The sequence below is a fragment of the Nicotiana sylvestris genome, chromosome 1 (assembly GCF_000393655.2).
Source record: "Nicotiana sylvestris chromosome 1, ASM39365v2, whole genome shotgun sequence".
NCBI classification, from domain to species: domain Eukaryota; kingdom Viridiplantae; phylum Streptophyta; class Magnoliopsida; order Solanales; family Solanaceae; genus Nicotiana; species Nicotiana sylvestris.
Genome location: NC_091057.1, coordinates 105,166,550 through 105,189,955, shown reverse-complemented (window position 1 = coordinate 105,189,955; position 23,406 = coordinate 105,166,550). Strand labels below are relative to the sequence as shown.

Below are 23,406 nucleotides of genomic sequence, written 5' to 3'. Positions count from 1 at the left end.
CAAAAGGAGCCTCTTGAATTGTTAATCGAACTAGAAAATAGGGAATATTCATGAGAAGTTACCCTTTAGATCATAAATATCATTTTATTGTTGCAATAGTTTACCATGCTTCAATTGGATTAATTACCGAAATTAATGTTTAATCGCAAGAGGAATATTAGCTTCAAGTATAATCAGATTATCGTTGAATTCATAAGAATCAACTGTATTATAGAGTAACTCAAGGATTGGATCCCCAGTTAGTTATCGTACACATATCTAGTCAATTACCCTTATTTCCCTCATTGATATTTCTTCGTGCTCAATTGAGGTCTTTTGTGATAAATTATTATTTGCTTAAACTGTAGTAGTTAATCGTAGTTATAGTCATCAAATCAATTATTAATTTTTTTGGATAGTAATTAACTGGAGATTATTCGAACACTATTTAATTCCAATCCCTGTGGAGACGATAATAATCTATACTATCTTTGACTAACGAGCATTCATCTTGTGTTGTGGTGTGCACTCTCCAGTGCTTGGTAAAACAAGATGCTCACTGCTTGGAGCAAAGCTCTTATCATAAAGCACATTCTCCATTCATAGTCTCTTCACCTCTATGCATCCGTGGAAACACCTATGTCTACTTTTATAGATAGAGAAGTACTTCTCTATTTTTTTAGGGCATGAACGAGGGGAAAAATAAATACCATTGGTGCTCTTGGAGAAAAATGTGTTATCCAACATAGGAAGAAGTTCTTGGTTTCAAGAGACTTATCAATATTTGCAACACCTTCACATCCAAGAGATGGTGGAGGCTTAAAACTATAGACAACTTGTGGTCTAAGTCCATCAAAGCCAAATATTGTCTGGGAACCAACATGGTGGCTAAAGCCATTTCTTAAAACAACTCCAATATCCGGAGAAACTTACTCCAAATCATACCTCAGATGGAGCAATACATCAACTGAGAAATAAATGTTGGTAACATATTCCTTTGGTGGGACAATTGTCTTAGTCAAGGCCCCATTGCACATTGCACGGAGGTTACAACTTCCCATAAAACCTAGGGAGTATTATGGTCAAGGATTACATTCTTGACATGCAATTGGATTTTATCAGTTTAAGCTCATTTCTTCCTGATGCAATAGTACAAGATATTGTACATACTAAAATAGGTGTTAATGCAAGGGATGATACTGGCATATGGTCATTGGATAATATTGATAATTTTACATGCTCTTGATTTCGAAAATCTTAAACAAAGAAAAGACAAGGACCCTATGGCTATTCATATTTGAGGTAAAGGTATCCCTTTTAAGATGTCCTTTTTTATGTGGAAACTCTTCAGGAATTTAATGACATTATTCTCACGTTTGGTATTCAAACGACTTCAGTTGTACCTGCTGCAGAAATGCCTATCTTGAGACTATGGACCATGTCTTCACAACTAGCTACATGGTCTATGAGAATCAGACTGGATTCGCGAAAGATAGGCTCATTACTAAAAAAATTCTTCTAGCACAGGAGATTGTTCATTTTATCCAGGAAGGTAAGGAGGGTGGCAATGTAGTCATGAAACTGGACATATTCAAAGCCTGTGATAAAATATCCTGGACCTTCCTTACTCATGTTCTCAGGAAGCTTGGCTTCAACGAATATTTTATTGAGCTTTATCCATAGGCTAATATCAAATAATTGGTATTCCATTATTGTGAATGGAGGAAGGCATGGGTTTCACAGATCTTCTAGAGGTTTTAAACAAGGTGACCCCCTTTCCCCTATTCTTTTCATTATTGCGGTCGGGGCTCTTTCTAAGTCTCTAAATCACTTCTATTCAAGTTATAACTTCAAATGTTTCAACATGAGTGCAAATGGTCCACAAATCAATCACCTATGTTATGTTGATGACCTGGTCTTATTTTTCTCCATTAAAAGGCAGTCTATTAAACTCAAGAAGAAGATTGTGAGCTATCAACAAGCTTCTGGGCAGGAAGTGAACAAGGATAAAAGTTGCTTCATCACACATCATGAAATCGATCCAAGGATTAATAGAAGAATTAAGAAGTGGACATGCTACAATTATGCTAGCTTTCCTTTCACCTAACTGGGTTGTAATATCTACACATGCAGGGAGAGGATTAATCTTTTGACTGATCTAGCTACTAAAGTGGTTTCTAAAGCAGCTGCTTGATGGTAGGATAGAAACTCGTATTTTAGCCATAAGATTGAACTCTAGTTACTTCATTTTACGTGTGTCTGAGCTTAAACGATATTGTTTTATGTTTGTTTGAGCTTAAATGATATTGTTTTACACTTATTATGTATTTTATACCTTGTAGGAAATGATTCCAAGCTATTAAAGTAATTTGGAGCTAAATCGAATAAGTTGGAGCTTTGAAGTCTGAGTAGAAGCCCAAGCAATTAAGTCGACATCATGTTCGGGAGTCGAGGACCAAGTCCGAATGTCAAAAAATGATAAAACGAATTTACTCTGTAAAACTTCCACAACCACGCCGCATTTGGCATCGCGAGGCGCGACGCAACCGTGCAAAATATGGCTAGAACATATTTTGCAAAGTGTTCTGGAATTCTTTGCAAAAGTGTTGCGTGCGCGAAGCGGGGTGCGACGCGGTAGTACAAAATTGTTAAGTGTTTTCCTATTTCGGCTAAAAAGGGTAGTTTCATATGGATTTGTTTTGAGGATGGCTTAAATACACCAAAAATACCATTTTACAACATCTTTTGATCTAGAGAAGATTGGAGAGCCACCCAAGGAAGAAGACATAAGAATTCATCGAGATTTCAACCGACAATCGGTGCAATACGAGAGTTTGTATCAAATCACTAGAATTGGTGTTCTCTTTGTTCTTAAACTTATTTGAGATATCTTACTCCATTATTATATATTAATTTTCATTTGGGTGTTGATAGATATGGTATTTCAATAACTTGATTAGGGATGCAATTCTTGATAAGTGCTAGAATTAATTGATGGAGCTTTGATGTATATTGTGGAGTTATTTAGTGTTTTGCTTAATCGAAAGAGGAGTTTGATATTAAATTTCTTTACATCTTACGCTCTAGTTTAATTTTGTGATTCAAATAGGTAATTGAAGGATCCTCTTGAATTGTTAATCGAACTAGAAAATAGGAAATATTCGTGAGAAGTTACCCTTTAGATCATAAATATCATTTTATAGTTGCAATAGTTTTACCATGCTTCAATTGGATTAATTAATGAAATTAATGTTTAATCGGAAGAGGAATATTAGCTTCAAGTATAATCAGTTATCGTGCACATATCTAGTTAATTGACCTTATTTCCCTCATCGATATTTCTTCGTGCTCAATTGCGGTCTTTTGTGAGCAATTGTTATTTGCTTAAATAGTAGTAATAGTCATCAAATCAATTGTTAATTTTCTTGGATAGTAATCGACTGGAGATGATTCGAACACTATTTAATTACAATCCCTGTGGAGACGATAATAAATCTATACTATCTTTAACTAGCGAGCATTCATTTTGTGTTATATTTTGCATTCGTCAAATTTTGGCGTTGTTGCTGGGAATTGGCAATCAATAGTATTTTAAATAGTTTTTAGTACTAATTCAGGGGCCAATTTTTGCTTTAGTGTATTCACGTTTTCTTACTTGTGTGCAGGATACATGTTTGATTTCTCTTGTGTATGACTCGATCCTCTTCAAGGGAAGTGATACCCTACGAACCAGAGTTGGAGAAACACATGCGACAACTGAGAAAAGAAAGAGAATTAACAGAAAAATTCTTGAGTCAAACTTCGACTCAAGATACCATGGCAAATGAAGAGAATGAAGGAGTAGGTTTAGCTGCAAGAGAGGCAGTACAACAAGAAGCTGCATGGAGAATTGCTGATAAGACAGTCGAACATAATGGGGGTCAAAGATTTAATCTAAACCGACCTTTAGTTGAAGACCAATTCGAGAATGCAACACCTCAGCCTGGAAGATCATTGGGTGATTATGCTAGTCCAGTCTACAATCAAGGACTGTCAAGTGTCAGACATCTACCCATAGCAGCAAACAACTTCGAATTGAAGCAAGTCTTGCTTCAAACTATCCAAAACAACTGCATTTTCCGAGGGAATATGAACGAATATCCTAATACTCACCTGATGGACATTGAAGAAATCATGAACACCTTCCAATACAATGGAGTATCAAAGGATTCAGCATACTTAAGGGCATTCCCCTTTTCATTGAAAGACAATGCGAAGCACTGGCTTTGTAGCTTACCCACATGTTCGATCAGGACATGGGAAGATATGACCATAAAAATTCTTGACAAGTACTTCTCAGTTGCAAAAACAGAGAATTTTCTAAGGGAAATCCACAATTTCTGCTAAAAGGAGACATAAACTCTGACAGCATCCTCACAACGAACTCTGAATATTGCATGTGGAGGTCCAATAATGAAGAAAACTCTAGAGGAGGTTATCTTAATCCTTGATGAATTATCTAAGGATGCTAATCAATGGCCGACTGAGAATAATGATAGAAGAAAATCAGTTGGGGTTCACCAGGTGGACACTAACACATCCATGCAATCCCAGCTAGAAACCATGGCCAAGGAGATAAGAAAGATGATATTAGCCAAGATACAGAGTTAGCCGCAAGCAGCATGTGACTTTTTTGGAATGGGACACCCTACACATGAGTGTCAAGTATTAGTTGAGGAAGTCAGCATTATGGGAAACTTTAATAGAGAAAACTACCAAGGTAGGAACAACTATAATGCCATGGGTCAAAGGCACCCAGGTTTTTCGTGGAGTTCACCTAGTGGAAGTTTGAACTCATAGCAGCAAAATAATCCTAGACCCCAGGGTCAAGGACCACCAGATTTTCATAACGAGAAGAGGCAACAATATCAGCCACAACAATCAAATCAATCTAGTATGGAAGATCTGATGTAGGAATTTATCAACAAAATAGATGAAAAATTCGAGACTCAGGGCATGACTATTCGGAATCTAGAAAGACAAATGGGACAAATTGCAAATTTATTATCTGAGAGGGCTCCAGGGACTCTTCTCCCAGACACCGAAAAGAACCCAAAGGAAACAATCAAAGTTGTATCTCTCAGAAGTGGAAAATATTAATTGACCTAGTGGTGAAAGCTAGACCAGAAGTGGTGAGCAAGCAGACTGAGACACTAGCAGAGAAAGAGAGTGAAGAGTAGAAAGGCTAAAACAGTGGGGCACAAAAGGAGATTGAAGAGAGTAGACATATGCCAGCTCTACCATTCCATCAAAAAATGAAGCGGGAGAAACTTGACAAATGTTTTGGGTGATTCTTGGAGATGCTCAAGCAACTCTATGTGAACATCCCCTTCATATATGCACTCACTCAGATCCCTGCTTATGCAAAATTCTTGAAGGAAGTTCTGTCTAGTAAGAGAAAATTAGAGGAGGCAATATTGGTCAAACTGAATGCCCACTGCACCGCCATATTGCAAAACAAAATTCCCCAAAAGTATGGAGACCTAGGAAGAACCGTACTATGCTCATTGGGAAATGAGAGATTCGACAAGGCCTGTGACTCTGGTGCGTCTACAAATCTAATACTTGTCTCTATTCAGGAAGTTGGAAGGTGAGCTTGGAGTGATCAAGTCAATACCAGTGTTCCTACAATTGGCTGGCCAGACCACCATTTTGCTTGAGAAGATCATTGAAAATATTCTAGTACGGGTGGACAAGTTTGTATTCCCCGTAAACTTTATTGTAGTGGATATGGAGATGAATAAGGAGGTGCCTCTAATTCTACGGAGGCCATTTTTATGTACCGGCCGAGCTATCCTTGATATCTATGAGGGGAAGCTTATGCTCAGAGTGGGAAATAAAAAAGTGGTGTTCCAGATGAAGAGGATGATGAACTACCCCAGTGATGAGGTGTCTTCCTACTCGTGCTTCAAGCTAGACGTTGTTGGTGAATTAGTTGAAAAATGCAAGTTTGACAAGCTTATGCGGGATACACTAGAGAGGTGTATTACTCAGTCTAGCATAGTAGAGGTTGAAGATCCTGACTTAAAGAAAGTGGTTGAAGCTCTTGAAACTGAGAATCAAGTGCTTGATGAGGAGGAACTAAAAAGGAGGCTTCTAAGCCTAATGTGGAATTGAAAGTCCTCCCCACTCACTTGAAATATACTTTTCTTGAAACTAACAATTTTCCAGTGATTGTTTCTGTTACACAGGAGCAAAAGCTGGTGGAGCTGCTGAAAAAGCACAAGAAGACCATTGGCTGGAGTATAGCTGATATTCGAGGAATCAGTCCAGCCATTTGCGTGCACAAAATTCTGTTGGAAGAAAATAGAAAGCCAGTTTTGTAGACCCAAGACAAATTAAACAAAAATTTGGAGGAGGTAGTGTACAAGGAGATCATCAAATTACTAGATGCGGGAGTGATTTTTCTCATCTCTGATAGCCAGTGGATTAGTCCAGTGCAAGTGGTACCATAGAAGGGGGCATGACAGTGGTGAAGTACAAATACAATGAATTAATCCCCACAAGAACAGTCATTAGGTGGAGAATGTGCATTGATTATAGAAGGCTAAATGATGAAACCAGGAAAGACCACTTCCCACTCCCTTTTATTGATCAAATGCTTGAAAAAGTGGCTGGACGTGGATGCTACTGCTTCTTGGATGGGTACTTAGGCTACAATCAAATACCCATTGCCCCATAAGATGTTGAGAAGACCACATTCACTTACCTGTTAGGTATTTTTGCTTATAGAAGGATACCGTTTGGGTTGTGTAATGCACCTGCTGTCTATATTCTCCGATTAAAATAGGAAGTATCTAGAAGTGTTCATGGATGATTTCACCCTCTTTGGTGATGATTTTGAGGATTGCTTGAAGAATTTAGAGCTCGTGCATGAACATTGTGAAACCACTCACTTGGTTCTTAACTAGGAGAAGTGACACTTCATGGTGAAAGAGAGAATTGTCTTGGGCTACAAAATGATTGCACATAGAATTGAAGTTGATAGAGCTAAGGTCGATGTAATTGCTAGGCTGAGTTTCTTAGGACATGTTGGGTTCTATAGGAGTTTCATTAAAAACTTTTCCAGCATTACTAAACCTTTGACTACATTTATAGAGAAAGATGTCAAGTTTGTTTTTTCAATGTGGAGTGCTTAAGAGCATTCGAATTGATGAAGGAAAAGCTTGTGAGTGCTCCTATTATGGTGACGCCTGATTGGAGGCAGCTACTTGAGATAATGTGTGATGCTAGTGATGTAGTTGTGGAAGCAGTTCTGGGGCAACGAAAAGATAAGATGTTTAAACCCATCTACTATGCAATCAGGACATTGAATGAGGTTCAAGTCAACTATGCCACTACCGAGAAAGAGTTTTTTGCTGTGGTCTTTGCTTTTGACAAGTTTAGATCATACCTGTTGGGGAGTAAAATTATTGTACATACTGATCACTCAGACTTGAAATACCTGTTGAATAAGAAGGAGTCCAAGCCGCGTCTGATGCGGTGGGTGTTGCTGCTCTAAGAGTTTGACCTAGAAATCAAAGATAGGAAGGGCACAGAAAATCAAGTTGTAGATCATTTATCTCGACTTGAAAGGCCTCTAGTTAAAACAGTTGATGTAAAAGAAGAGTTCCCTATGAGCAGATTTTCTCCATTGCTGTAGTCTCCGAAAGGCAGCCTTGTTATGTTGATGTAGCCAGCTTTTTGTCTAGTGGATGGTTTCCTCGTGACCTCTCTCGTGATCAAAGAAAGAAGCTCCAAAGTGAGGTAACAAATTATTTTTGGAATGAACCTTTATTGTTTAAGCTTTGTGCAAATGGTGTGAATAGAAGGTCTGTTCCTGATAGAGAAATGGCAAGCATTCTTTCTCGTTGCCATGATGGAGCAGCTGGAGGGCACTATGGGGGAAATCGTACTGCAGCAAATGTCATGGAAATCAGTTTCTATTGTCCTACTTTGTACAAAGATGCCCATGTGTATATAGCTGCATATGACAAGTGTCAAAGGGCAGGTAACATTAGCAAGAGGGATGAGATGCCACTAAACTCTATTCTGGTATGTAAAATTTTTGACGTTTGGGGCATTGACTTTATGGGTTCGTTCCCATCATCCCATTCTTATGAATATATCCTAGTAGCCATTGACTACATCTCTAAATGGGTTAAAGCAATCCTTACTAGGACCAATGATGCTAGGGTGGTGTGCGAGTTCTTACGGAAGAACATCTTTACCCGCTTCGGGACACCTCGAGTGATTATCAGTGACAATGGGTCGCATTTGTGAACAAAGTTTGTTGCATTATTGTCTAAGTATGGGGTCAAACACATAAAAGGAACCTTGTACCATGCCCAAACTAGTGGGCAAGTTGAAGTGGCTAACCGTGAACTTAAACGAATTCTTGAAAAGATGGTTAGTGCTTTTCGTAAGGATTGGTCTGTAAAGTTGGATGAAGCTCTGTGGGTGTACAAAACTGCATTCAAAACAACCACAGGGAATTCACCATTCAAACTAGTTTATGGAAAATCATGTCACCTACATGTTGAGATAGAACATGAAGCTTATTCATCAATTAAGATGCTTAATCTTGATCTTAGTCTTGCAGGTGAACACAGGTTGCCACAACTGAACGAATTTTGAGGAGTTTCGACTGGACGCGTATGAAAATGTATTGATTTTAAAGGAAAAAACAAAAAAATAGCATGACATCTGATAAAGCCAAAAGAGTTTCATGAAGGGGACAAAGTCTTATTATACAATAGTAGACTTAAGTTGTTCTCGGAAAATTCAAATCAAGATGGATAGGTCCATATATGGTGAAACACGTCTCACCATATGGCTCCATTGAAATGTAGGATGAAGAAGGGAACAAAAACTTTAAGGTAAATGGATAGAGGTTGAAACCGTACCTTGTTTGAGGATTCGACAAGAAATCCTCTAGCATCGTGATAAAATGAGCCTAAGTGATGGAGTCAAGATGACGACTGTCGACGCCCCCTTTTCCCTCCTAAAAGAAGGCGAAATTAGGTTTACGACATTATGAGAAAAACAACTCTTATTCCCTTTTGAAGAATCGGGTTATGGAATTTGAAGAGTCGTCACCTAATGATTATAGTGCATTAGGACACTTTAGAGAAAAGAAGAAGATTTTTTTTTTTGGAAGAAAACCAGAGTTCGGGTAAGGGCTTGAGATTATCTCGAGGGGAAGGTGTTAGGCACCCCTCAAGATCTACTAGTGTGGTTCCCGGCCATACTTAGCTATACTTTAAGAAGAGTAGAAGTAACAGACAATGTTTGCACATAAGAAATATAAACAAGTTGACAATTTTGAAAGAAGAAAGACACAAGTGATTTTTTTTTTGGAAAAAAGGAAAGCTTAGTTTGAGGAAAACGTTAATTTAAATGAAGGAAAAGCAAAGAAAAGGGTCCTAGGTTTAACTATAATATGGATCACTTCGGTGCAATACCCAGCAATCATTCTCACACGAGATATTAGTGCACCAGTCATCATCTCCATATTCTACCCTTCCCACCCCGTAGAGGTTATTTTAAGCGTGTGTATTGGTCACGATTGCTTAGTGCGTGCTATTACTCATCCCGTCCTATAGGTCCTAGAGGGTATTTAGGACCACTATTCCTATGAGGTGAGGACTAGGTTGAACCCTTAGGTTTAAAGGTCAAAACACTAGGCGACATGCAAAAACAAATAGGACTTCATGTAAGGAATCATATAAAGGCATGTAAAAGGCTCAAATATCCCTCCACAGATGGACACATGATTAGCACGTCTCAATCACATTTAAGGTCTAAGGAAATGAGAGTTAAAAGCTGGAATGTTCAAAAATATGTTAAGATAAGAGTTGAAGAGTTTAAACAGAATTTGCAAAAGGAGTTGGACGCACACTTTCTGAACTTGAGAAAAGGCAGGAGATACGTAACAATTTAGAAATCGGAGAAAGAATTTTAAACATACTCAAAAATATATGATAGGGCATAGCAGGTATAGTATTCTATTATGAAAATAATTTCGGACAGAAGAGGTAGGAAAACATTTAGCACAGATGTAAAACCATTCAGAAGTGTAAAGCTGAGAGCATATTAGTTTTTGAACTATAGTTTTGGAAAATTACAGAAGACATAGGGTCCTGATGAGTTTTAGGAAAAAACAGTAACACAATTCTGGAAAAGGTAACTAAATAGAAAGTATTTGCACAGATATGATTATTTAGAAAATAGGCCAGGAGTTTAGTAAGAACCAAGCGGATCTTAGAGAAGGGAAACAAATTCGGACAGTCTAAAGATGTTGAATGGTTTAAACATGATAAGACGGTTAATCGATTTTATCCGGCCTAAGGCTTGCCTAGGCGTTGTTTAATCATAAAAGAAAGTGGACGTGCATACTTATTTTCCAGTTTTAAAAAGAAGCCTGTTAACCAAACTTATGTCTGTTAAACAAAATTAGTGAAGTATTCAACAGTTGCAAATACAGCCCTACATACATGATATCTAATGCACACAAAGGTCTTAAAGCATGGTATCTAAATGCAATGGCAGCATTGTTGATTATTAATTGATTGTGGTTATAAAGTAAATAACAAGCTGATAGTAAGAGAGCTTAAAGACAGGACCTCTAGTTGTATGAGATGTATGCCCCTAGAAATGGTTTCTATTGCACAAGTAGGTAAGTAAAATCCTATAGACATGTTCTCTACCCATTACTTAAAGCTAAGCATGCATAATCCCACCCAATTGCACTATAAACCCAATTGTTCATTACAAGTTATTACAGACCAATGTGATTAAGTTACAGTAGTGAAGAGTAAAAATAAGAAGTTAATCTATAGGGATCCTTTAGCCAGGCCCAAATCTCCAATCCTCACAGCCTTTACCAAGGTTTGGGTGCGGCAAAGCTCCCTAAGGGTCCATTGGGACCCTTGGTCAATACCAGGCACCCAAAACAAATTAACAAGACAAGTGCAAGTGTGAAATTACCAACCTTGTGCATCAAAGTTCAATGGGTACTCAAGGTACCCAAAGCAATGTTTACACTAAGGGGGTAGAACCTAAGTTCTAGGAATAGTGAGACTATGATAGAATTTGAAGAAGTTGAGTTGAAAACAATTGAAAGAGGATTCTCATGAAAACAGTTTTGAGAGAAAAGTAATCACTTGAGTTTGAAAACAGTTAATATGGAACCAGTTTTGAAAGCAAAGAGTCTCACATCACTCAGGGAACACCAACAGGGGCAGGGGGAAAGGGAACAAATAACTCACAAGCAAGAACACAGTTACATATACGCAGAACATCAAGAGAAGCACTTCAGAACTTAAACAATCAAGCAGGTTCCACACAAAGGGGTCAGGGGCTTAACAGCATTAGATTGACAAACTCACACATCAAGAAGAGGTTCAGGGTCACTTAATAGCTAAAGGGTCCTGAATAACATGCTAATAATGTTCTGGGGTTAGGGAGGTAAGGAGAAATATGCAGGAAACAAGCACAGGCATGCCAGACTATATTAATCAGCACAGAGGCATGCTAATTGCAGTAAGAACAACAAAACCATAAGTAGAAACATGCAAGAAACAAAAGGAAGTGTAACACAAATAGAAACATATTGCTTTTGGGGCTGTAAATCAAATAGGAGACATACCAGTTGAAGGTAAAGTAATGCAGGGTAGTGGTGAGTTATAATATGCAAGATGGTGAGCAACAGTTTGCAAGGAGTGAGCAACAATATGCAGAAAGTGTGCAGAGAGAGAGCAGCAGTATAGAGAAGCAGCAACAATAGCAAGAGTGAGCAGCAATAGCAGAAGTAAGCAGCAGTAGAACTGAGCAGCAATATAATGGAACAGTGAAATAGTCTAAAACTCAGCCTGAGTTTCAAACTAGTGGAGCAACCAGTGGTCACAAGAGGAGAGAAATTGTGTGAAACAAAGAGAGAGTACTGAATATTTTTGTGTAAGGGAGAGTTCAGAAAATGATTCTGTTCCCCTGTGTGAGAAAGGAATAGTAGTACTTATAGTTTTTTTGAAAACAATAGAGAACAGGGTAGTAAGTGTATAATTATAGAAACAGTACCAAATTGAATCAATCATAGGACTTAATTCAATTAAATCAGGGATTCATGATTCGAATGGGAGTACAAGTTATCAAGTAAGGAAAAGAATCAGTAAGATGACTGATTATACCATAGTAAGAAGTAGTATGCAATAAGTATGCAATAAGGACTAGATACACAATGCTTCAAACAAGGAAAGTATATGTTGAATACTTAAAAAAAGATGTTTAAGTGCACAAATATGGTAAAAATATAAATCAACTCTGAAAATCAGTCAAAGAATCGCGGACAAGACCAAAATTAGAGGGAATAAGTACCAAGTATAGAAGGCAACTCACAAGTAAGGAAACAATTTGAAAAATCAATGTAAGAACCCTTAAGGAAAACACATACAAATCAGGGATTCAAAGAGATGCTCGGAATTAACAGAATATTCAGTAAAGAGAAGCATTTAAACTTATTTAAACACAATAGTCACAAAGCTAAGAACCCTAAGTAAGGAATCATATAAACAGTGGAGAGTCGGAACCCTAGTAAAGATTTAAAGCGTGGAACTTGGACTAACTCGAAAACAAACAAACTCATAACATGGCACAAACATAGGCATATTCACATAATACTCAAAAGAAATAGAAGGCATGGTGATTTTGAAAGGGGGTCGGAAACCCTAGTTTTGAAAAGAGGAACAAGAACGTTTAAAAACTTGAACTAATCGAAGATATCGAGTAATAAGTAGTGTAGAACTCAAAGAATAAACTAGAAATTGTTTAAAAAGACGTAGATTAAGAGATTTAGGCAAAAATTAGGGTTTGCAATAAAATCAGTGAGATGAGGAACCTGGCCGTGAAACTTGTTAACAACGACATTTAAAGCATCATCGGACCAAAACCTACCGGAGAAAGGCCGGAGATAAGCCAAGCGAGGTTCCAGGGACCGCCTTTCATGGTGGATGTCTCTAGGGCTTCAAGGCTCAGAGAGAAGCAACGAGACGAGGTTTCATGGCGGCTAGAGGTCGAGAGGAGTGAGAATGAAGTTGGCCGGAGAGGCGACAAAGTCCATCGGAGAAGAAAGAGAGAACCAGAAGGTTCTAGAGAGAAGGGAGAGCAAACGTCAGCATAGAGAGACCGGTCTTTTTGCAAAATGAGGGTAAAAGGAAGGGGGGTCATTTGATTTATTTTAGGCAAATTAATCTGGGTCGTTGATCTCGTTTGATCAACGGCTCAGATCAAAACAAAGCTGGATCGGGTATCCAAATGGGGTGTGGGTCGGATCTCAATTGAAATTGGGTCGAATTGGGGTGCAATTTGGGCTGTAATTGAAATGCAATTGGGGCTAGGTTTTAAATAGCCACTTTTCCCCTTTCTATTTTATAAAAATAGTAATAACGATTTTAAAAGAAAATTAAAAATACTAGGTAGTCAAATATTATATAAATATTAGTTTAAAAATATTGTAGCAAATTTTATTGTTATAAAATGCTATTAATTACAAAATAGGCTATAATTGTAATTATATGCAATTTAGCTTTAAAAATGCCAAATAAATTGGTAAAAATATGCAAAAATAGCCTTAATTATATTTTGGTGTAAATATGAGAATGAAATAAGTTATTCATCAAAAATGATAATGTTTGAGAATAGTTATTGGATTTTGTGGTATTAAAATAGGCAGTAAATTGGTTTTAAAATCACAAAAAATACCAAAACTCTTGGGTGTGCTTATATATGCACATATATGCTATTTTGAAAATATTTTGGGTATAAAATACATAGGGAAAAATTGGGTATCAACAACGACTATAACTCAGAACTACTTATATCCATATTCTTACTTTTGTAGAATAATTAGATAATTGTAGTTTAGGATTATTAGAGGTTAGTAATTTGGGTACTAGTTTAGGCAGGTAAAAGCAATATTTAAACATAAAATAAGTACATAATAGAATCAGGATGTAACCTGTGGCCTAAAACGCAAAATTCCCTAGAACTCTAAGAAAATTAGCCTAGAGTGTCGCATGGGGCGATGCACCAGGCCATAATGTTTGCCTAGCATGAATTGCATAACAGTTTGGAAATCTTCACTACCACGCTGCATGGAGTGCCGCACCCAGCGATGCGACCAAAATGTTTGGCTACTTATTTTTTCTACACTTAAGTCACCCGCTTATCCCTTCCCCTTTTTCCCATATCTCTCATACTCTATTATTTCAATTCTCTCTCACACACTCCAAATAACTCTCCTTTCCTCCATTTTCCTTCCTCAAATCCTCCATATTTCCATCTCCTTCTCATCTACATCACTCATCAAGGTAAGTTTTCTTTTCTCATCTCTTCTCTTTTAGTAGTAAGCTAAGTTACTTTAGTTCATATCTCTAACCCTAGGTAGTTTTTCAATTTCTTTTGGTCAAAATTCTTGCATAAACTTGTGGGTTTTTCATTGTTCTTATGATTAGGGGTGATTTTTGCGTGTTTTGATGGTGCTTAAACTATTTTGTGATGGATTTTGGTGGGATGGCCAATATGGCCGAAAATTGGTAGAGTTTTTGGTAGTGTTGTTATATTGTTACACTTTGGTATTGTTGTGATTATTGTAGGGTGATTGATTAGTATGTTTGAGGAGTAATCTTTCAATAGTTGGAGTTGAAATTGTGACGTACATTTTATGCCTACCATGTGTTTGATTAAATGCCTCAATGACATAGAAGGTGGCATTGTAGTTTAATTGGGGGATAATTGTGAGGAAATAATGTGATGCTTGATAATAAGAGTAGGGTGGGAGGTCATGCTTGTATGTTGTAAATCTTTAATATGTTAGACCTTAGTGCTAATCAATTGACCACCCTAGGCTAATTTGAGGCTACGTGCTAATTGAGATGTCTGATTCAGGCCATGTGTGTATTTTGTGTAGTGATGCATTAAAACTTCTGAATTTCGTAGTAGCAAATTAGTATAACTTCTTATTTTCTTTTCTTAAGTTACTAGTTTAGCTTCTTGATTTTGGATTTTGGATTTTGTGTTAGCATAGTCCGTGATAATGTTGTCTCACTATCATGTTAGTGGTTGGTGGGGTTATTGAATACGTGTGGCGCGTGCTTTCAATGGGGTAGTCTGAGTCCCCGATATATATTGTACTTGTGAACATGCCAATAACATAAGTGTGGGGTGGTTACCCTGTTTGGTCTTGTTTTTACTTTACGTATTTTGGCTAATGTTGTTCGTCTTGTGCAGGTAAAATGTCTCGACGCCCTAGCAAATGTTCTAACACAGGTTCCTCAAAAGCAACCTCTAGTAGCCATCGAGGAGGTAGGCGTACACCTCGCCCCAACCCAGTGGAGGAGGAATAAGAGAGCATTGACCTAGATACGTATGTAGTACTAGACTGTAAGTATGGCATTCGAATTGTGCCAGCTCATGATAGGATGTAGTTTCGGGCCTTTGTTCTGGCAGTATGTCCCAACCCGGAAGTCAGTATTGATGATAGTAAGCTCGTCAGGAAGTACTCGAAAATTTACAACAACATTAGATACTTGAGCTTTGAAACCTTGTTTCGTCCCGCTGAATCGGTGAATGTGAACATGGTTAAGGAATTTTATGTTAAGTGGCAACCTGAGGCCAGTTTAGATGCAGTGTATGAAGTCCAAGTGCGAGGCAAGATGATTCCATTTTCTTCCCGAGTAATAAACCAAATCATAGGGTCCACAGAGCGTTCACATAAGTTGTTCCTAAGCATGTTGAGTCAGCCCTCCTATCGTGATATTAAATGCTAGCTGTGTGGCGCGGGGTCTCTTGCCACCTGAACGCGAGACGCAAATGAGTTCCACAAAGACATGAAGAAATGCCATTTCCAGCATCCTGCCAGAGTCATTCTACGATTGATAAATGCAAAGATCATGCCTACTCAGAACGACACCTATGTCTCTCGGGTGAAGGTGTGTCTCATTTATGCTATCTTGACTCAGATGAAGTTTGATCTGGGTAAGATTATGCTTGAGCTCATGTGATAAGTAAGGATTTTAACTTATAATTTGCTCTCTTTTACTTATGTTTTGAGCCAAAAATGCGTGAAGGTATTTCCGAAAACTAATGTAATATGCTTTCTTGCAGGAATTGTTCAAAATGACCAAAAGAAATCATAATCAACTCATAAAAGAGTCAAAACTTGAACAAAAACCAAGACCATGCCAAGAGATCAGAAATGCGGACAACACAAATATTGTGCGGCCGCGAAAGCCACAACGCGACCGCGATTAGAAATACGCGATCCACGAAAGGGAGATTTAGAGAGTTATATTTTCAGGCTAAATGATAAGCGCAGTTTGCGTCGTCGCCGCAAAAGTCCATTACGCGGTCACGATTGAAATTATGCGGTCTGTGAAACTCAACTTAACCCAGATCTAGATTTGAAGAACGCGTACCGCGATCAAAATTACGATGTCGCGCTCAGAATTACGCGACCACACAACCTCTGTAGGGGTATTTTTGTCCAAAAACTTCAGCTTAGTATAAATAGATCTTTTTGACATTTTTAGGTTATGTTATGTATTATCTGAGCACGTGAGAAGGTTGTACATTCCATTTTGGGCAATTTTGTACTAGAATTATCTTTCAACATTAGATTTTCATCTTTTAATCTAGTATTATGAATTTTATCTTCTTTTCATCTTTGATTTTTGTTATTTCCATGAATAGCTAGACCCATAGCTAGGGTTGTGACCCAACCCTAGTGTAGGTATTTAATGGGTATTGAATTCTAGGGCTTGAATGTGTATGAATTAGTGATATTTAGCCTAGTTCTTGCTAGAACTATAGAATTAGTGGTTGCAAACACTAATTCATACCTTTATGACTTAGTCTCTACTTGAGAAAGAGGGACTAAGTCTAGGAAAACTAGGCTAACAAGGAATTGGGGTGAACTCAAGAAATTGATAGCCTCAATTAAAGGGTTAAACTTAGAGATAGTAATACCCGACTTGAGCTAATGTCACTTGAATTGCATGAATACCCATTTGGACTTGAAAAAGCCAAATTGGGCAAAATCACTCAAGCTACCGAGAGGTATAGAGTGAGTACCCGGGTGTGATAGCTACATTACGATCCCAACTAATCATGAGCTTGCCCTAGATTTTACTATCCGTTAGATATCCACCTAGGTAGAAGTCACGACCTGAGTACCTTTAAACACTTGAAAAGCATCAACAAAAATATTGTCCTTAGTTTCAATCATTGCATATAATAGAGTAAAGTTAGAAGTAGAAATCAAACCCAAAACTTGTGAAAGTGTAATTAGACTCAAAGCCCACATCTAGCTTAGATATAAACCTAATTCCAATTATTAACTCCCTGTGGATTCGATCCTGACCTAGTTGGGTTAAAACTGCATCGTCCACCCTCTCTACTCAGTAGTATTGTAGGCTTGGACCCGATGAATTTTTGGCGCCGTTACCGGGGAGTTAGACGGTTTTAGCTATATATCTAAGTATTTGTGTGCTTTGTTTTTCTTTCCTTACATTTTTCTAATTTTGTGTGTGAATTGCTTTTAGGTACCAAATGGCTCTTAACAACGAAGCCCTCAGAAATTTGTCATTGGGGGAGGAGGTAGATGATGATCATGTGGATGAGATTCAACCCGAATCTCAAGTACAAAGGAGAGGTCGGCCGCCTAATAACAATAACCCAAACCCTACCCCACCTCCTCTAAGGGCAGCACACTAGGTGTTGCCCAACGAAGGTTATGCAACTGCAATAGTCCTGCCTCGGATTAGGGCGGACAACTTTCAAATAACCAATGTCATGTTTACACTGTTGGAACAGAGGGGTTTCTTCACCGGAGCTCCACACCAAAATTCCTACAAGCATCTCAAAGGTTTTTTTGAAACGTGCTAGGGGAGCAAGCAAACTAACATCTCCGAGGATGCATTAAGGTTAAGGTTTTTCCCATTTTCTCTAAGGGGGAAGGCTTTGGATTGGCTAGAAAGATTACCCAACCATTCCCTCACCACTTGGGATGAGTTGGCCGAGAAGTTCATCGCAAACTTCTTTTCCCCCGGACATATGTCAATGCTAAGATATGAGATCCTTGCTTTTAAACAAGAGCCAAAATAAACCGCTACATGAGATTTGGGAAAGGTATCGAACGATGGTTTAAAGAATGTTCGAATAATGAGATGACTGAAGCCATGATCCAACAAACATTATACCGTACCATCACCACAACAAACCAATGTATGGTTAACCAACTCGCCTGGGGGAACTTTATGAACATGCCATATGCCGAAGCGTGTGAAGTACTTGATGAGATGGCGGATACCTCTTCAGAGTGGCAAAGTAGAGCTAATATGCCACAAGGTGACCCTAATGTTATTCATCTACATAAGGAGCTACATGACCACGACCAACCTATAGGCGAGTTGACAACTACCATAAACCAATTGGCCAAGGCTCAGTTGAAACAAGTTCAAGGGCCAAAAAAAGTGAATGTCATGGAAGGAGTAAATATGATAATTAACAAGAGAAGGCAACGAGGTCAACAAGTTCAACACAATCTGGATCAATTTGAGCAAAGTGGTAGTGGGTACAATCAAGATGATTCATATGATGATCAAAGTGAAGAGGTTCAATATGTCAACAATTATCAAGGTCAACGGGGCAATGCTCTGAATCAACAACAGTGGAGATCACAGGGAAACCAAGGAAATTGGGGCAATCAAGGTCAACAAGAAAATTGGAATAGTGGTAACAACAACCACCAAGGTAATTGATGGAACACCAATAATCAAAATTGGGGTAATCAAGGAAATCAAGGCAATTTGGGTGGCAACAATAATAGTAATTAGGGAGGCAATAACAATAAAGGGGGTTGGAACAACAATAATCAAGGGAATTAGGGGTCGGTATTTCAAAGTCCCCCGATGTATGAACAATCGAACAACCCACCTCCATATCCATAACAAGGTCCTAGTTCTTCCAACAATGAGATGGGACGGATTGAAACCATGTTAGAGTAAATGATGAAGAAAAAAGCCAATTCTGATGCCCAATTAGCCTTCCACAAAACTTCTATCTACAACTTGGAAGTCCAACTTGGCCAAATTTCGCAAGCTTTGAATACTCACCCTATGGGGGCACTACCAGGTGATATGATAGTAAACCCAAAGGGTGGGAACAATACGGGCCATGCTATGGTGGTGACTACAAGAAGTGGTAGAGGTAGAGTTGCTAGTACCTCTAATCCAAGAAAGATTGTGAGTGATGATGTGTTGGTGAAAGATGATGATAAGAAAAGCACTGATGTGAAAGTAAATGATGAGAATATGAATGATGAAGTGAGGATAGACATTGGTGACAACGTGGAGGAGACACAAAATGATGTGAACTCGTCTAGGGAACATGTGATAGGCATACCGAAAATGGTAGTGCCCAAAGCAAAGGCTCCTTTGCCAAGCCTCCTCCTTCATATCCTCAAAGGCTCGCAAAGCAAAACAATGAGAACCAATTCAAGAAATTCATTGATATGATGAAAAGTTTGTCCATAAATGTGCCTTTGGTTGAAGCTCTAGAGTAAATGCCAGGATATGACAAGTTCATGAAGGACTTGGTAACAAAGAAAAGATCAATGAACTGTGAAACGATCAAAATGACACATCAAGTGAGTGTCATTCTGCACTTCATGGCTCAAAGTTAGAAGACCCTGGTGCCTTTACAATCCCATGCACTATTGGTAGTGCCGATTTCACCAAGGCTTTGTGTGACTTGGGGGAGAGCATTAACTTGATGCCCTATTCTGTGTTCAAGACATTGGGGATTGGGCAACCAAGACCCACATCCATGAGGCTACAAATGGCGGATAGGACAATGAAGTGGCCATTGGGGATAATTGATGATGTGCTAGTTCGGGTCGACAAGTTCATACTTCTCGCAGATTTTGTGATACTTGATTGTGAAGTTGATTATGAGGTGCCAATAATATTGGGGAGACCTTTCCTAGCTACAGGGAATGCCTTAGTTGATGTGGAAGCAGGGGATCTCACCTTCCAGGTTGGCAATGAAAAAGTTGTGTTCCATGTTTTCAAGTCAATGAGACATCGTAATAGCAACGAAGTATATTCATTTGTGGATCTTGTGACCAAAGTGATTGTTGATGACACAAGTGCTGTGATTAATATGGAAGACCTATTAGAAGCTTTGTTATTGAATCATGATGTGGATGAGAAGGAAGGCTTGGTGGAATATGTCAATGCTTTGCAAGGAATGGGTTCATATACATATGAGTCCCGAAAACTTTCCTTGGACCTTGAGAACCGGAAGTCTCCACCAACAAAGCCCTCAATAGAGGAGCCTACCACATTGGAGTTGAAGCCCTTGCCTTCATATCTCAGGTATGATTTCTTAGGCCCTTGTTCCACTTTACCTGTTATTCTTTCCTCATTCTTAACTAACGTGTAGGTAAATTCCACCCTTGCGGTACTCCAAAGGAGGAAGAAGTCAATAGGTTGGACATTGGCAGACATTCGGGGTATAAGCCCCGCCTTTTGCATGCGTAAAATCATATTGGAGGAGGATGCCAAACCCTCTGTGGAACATCAAAGAAGGCTGAATGAGGCCATATAAGAGGTAGTCAAGAAAGATATCATCAAGTGGTTGGATGATGGGGTTGTTTACCCCATTTCTATAGTTCGTTGACTTCACTGGTACAATGTGTCCCAAAGAAGGGGGCATGATTGTGATTACAATGACAACAATGAGTTGATACCCACAAGTACTGTCACCGGTCGGAGAGTATGCATGGATTATAGGAAGCTCAAAAAAGTGACTCGAAAAGACCATTTTCTGCTTCCATTCCTTGATCAGATGTTGGATAGGTCAGCCGGATGTGCTTATTATTGTTTCTTAGATGGGTATTCCGGATACTATCAGATTCTTATTGCACCTAAAGACGAAAAAAACCACCTTCACTTGTCCATATGGCACATTTGCATTCTCAAGGATGCCTTTTGGTTTATGTAATGCACCGGCTACTTTTCAGCGGTGTATGATGGCAATATTCATAGATATGGTGGAGTTTCTCGAGGTCTTCATGGATGATTTCTCTGCTGTGGGGGATTCTTTTGAAGAATGTTTGGATAATCTTGATAAGGTATTGTCATGTTGTGAAGAGACAACCTTGGTGCTTAATTGGGAGAAGTATCACTTTATGGTCAAGGAGGGCATTGTCCTCGGCCACAAGATCTCCAAGAATGTTATTGAAGTGGATAAAGCAAAAATTGAAGTGATATCAAAAATCCCTTCTCCTACTTCCGTCAAAGGAGTGAGGAGCTTTCTAGGTCATGCGGGGTTTTACCGTCGGTTCATCAAGGATTTCTCAAAGGTGGTGAACCCCTTGTGCAAGTTCTTGGAGAAAGATGCTAAATTTGTGTTCAATGATAATTGTACGAAGGCATTTGAGCTACTAAAGTATAAGTTGACTAACATTCCCATCGTTATCGCACCAAATTGGAGCTTACCATTTGAGCTCATGTATGATGCCAGTGACGTGGCGATAGGAGCGGTATTGGGTTAAAGAATCAATAAGATATTCCATCCGGTATACTATGCTAGTAATACCATGAACGAAGCCCAAGTCAACTATATGGTGACCAAGAAAGAACTCTTAGCCATTGTCTTTGCTATGGAAAAGTTACGCCCGTACCTCATGGGTACCAAAGTGATTGTTCACACTGATCACGCGACGCTTCATTATTTGATGAGTAAAAAGGACTCAACGGCTAGATTGATGTGGTGGGTACTTCTTCTACAAGAATTTGATATTGAAATCATAGACCGAAAAGGGAGTGAGAATCAAGTGGCGTACCACTTGTCCTGTTTGGAAGAGAAGGGGAGCCACATGATGGCCTTGAGATCAATGATTCTTTTTCGAATGAACAATTCCTTTCCATATCATTGACTGGGATGCCTTGGTTTGCTGATGTGGCTAACTATCTTGTGAGCGGAATTGTCCCGAATGAGTTCTCTTCAAACCAAAGGAAGAAGCTCAAACGGGAAAGCTTGGATTATTATTGGCACGAGCCTTATCTTTTCAAAATTTTCACTGATGGTATTATCTAGAGATGTGTTCCAGAAGAAAAGCAATTGGGTATTCTTGAAGCTTGCCATTCTTCGCCCTATGGTGGTCACCATGGTGGGGTGAGAACTACTACAAAGGTCCTAAGCTGTGGATTCTATTGGCCTACCTTGTACAAATAGTCTATCGAGCTTGTTAAGCGGTGTGATGATTGCTAAAGGACCGGTGGGATTTCCAAGAAGAATGATATGCCTCTCACTAACATTTTTGATGTATGGGGCATCGACTTTATGGGTCCATTTATGAGTTCATGTGGGAACACCTATATTCTTTTTGCTGTGGATTAAGTTTCCAAATGGGTTGAAGCGGTGGTTTTGCCCAACAATGAAGCATGGAGTGTGGTGGCTTTCTTAAAGAAAAACATATTCACAAGGTTTGGCACCCCAAGGGACATCATTAGTGATGTGGGTTCTCATTTTTTCAACAAAGCTTTTGACACTTTACCCTCCAAATATGGTGTCACTCACAATGTGTAAACCCCATGTCACCCCCAGGCAAGTGGACAGGTTGAAGTCTCCAACAGGGAGATCAAGAGTATTCTATCCAAGAGTGTCAATACAAACCAGACTGATTGGTCAAGGAAATTTGACTATGCTTTATGGGCCTATAAAACAACTTACAAGACTCCAATTGATATGTCTCTATATCGGTTGGTGTTTGGAAAAGCATGTCACATCCCGGTAGAATTAGAGCACAAGGCCATGTGGGCGTTGAAGAAATTAAACCTTGAGTGGGATGTAGCTGCCAATCTTCAGGTGGAGCAATTGAATGAACTTGATGAGTTTCAGTTCCATGCTTACTCCAGTTCGTCCTTGTATAAGGACAAGATGAAGTACCTACATGATAAGTGTATCTGGAACAAAGAATTCAAAGAAGGTGAGCTTGTTATCTTATTCAACTCTCGGTTACGGATGTTTCTGGGAAAGTCAAAGTGGAGCGGTCCCTTTGAAGTGATGCATGTGACTTTTTTTGGTGCTCTAGATTTGAAAAACAAGAATGGTGAGATCTTTAGGGTCAATGGGCATCGGGTAAAGCACTACCCTGGTAAGGTTAATGATGGTCACATTGTGGCATTGATCCATTTCAAGTGAATGATGGTAACATGTGTCGTGTCGCGGCGTTAAATCAAGCGCTTCTTTGGAGGCAACCCATATGCTTTTCTTTCTTTTGATTTTTTTCTTATATTAAGCATTATTTTGGACTAACTGGTTGTGAAGTGTGTGTAGGAATTGGTT

The 23,406-nt window shown here is 38.8% G+C and overlaps 1 protein-coding gene across 1 annotated transcript; it reads left to right on the top strand.

Annotated features, from left to right (window-relative positions):
* The first annotated feature begins 4,431 nt into the window (after window positions 1–4,431).
* On the top strand, window positions 4,432–17,766 carry LOC138872710 (uncharacterized). Its single transcript, XM_070151121.1, has 9 exons — window positions 4,432–4,624; window positions 5,128–5,194; window positions 5,598–6,081; window positions 6,210–6,340; window positions 6,457–6,663; window positions 7,117–7,432; window positions 7,642–8,052; window positions 8,404–8,609; window positions 17,595–17,766. The coding sequence occupies exons 1-9, from the start codon at window positions 4,432–4,434 to the stop codon at window positions 17,764–17,766; spliced, it is 2,187 nt and encodes a 728-aa protein (XP_070007222.1).
* The last annotated feature ends 5,640 nt before the right edge of the window (window positions 17,767–23,406 follow it).

Bases quoted from the DNA above. Each gene is read 5' to 3' on its own strand.
- LOC138872710 (XM_070151121.1), top strand. From the start codon at position 4,432: ATGAAGAAAACTCTAGAGGAGGTTATCTTAATCCTTGATGAATTATCT. The intron at 5,195-5,597 runs GTAGAAAGGCTA...GTCTCTATTCAG, and splicing joins GCAGAGAAAGAGAGTGAAGA to GAAGTTGGAAGGTGAGCTTG. The intron at 8,053-8,403 runs GTATGTAAAATT...ATTCTTGAAAAG, and splicing joins TGCCACTAAACTCTATTCTG to ATGGTTAGTGCTTTTCGTAA.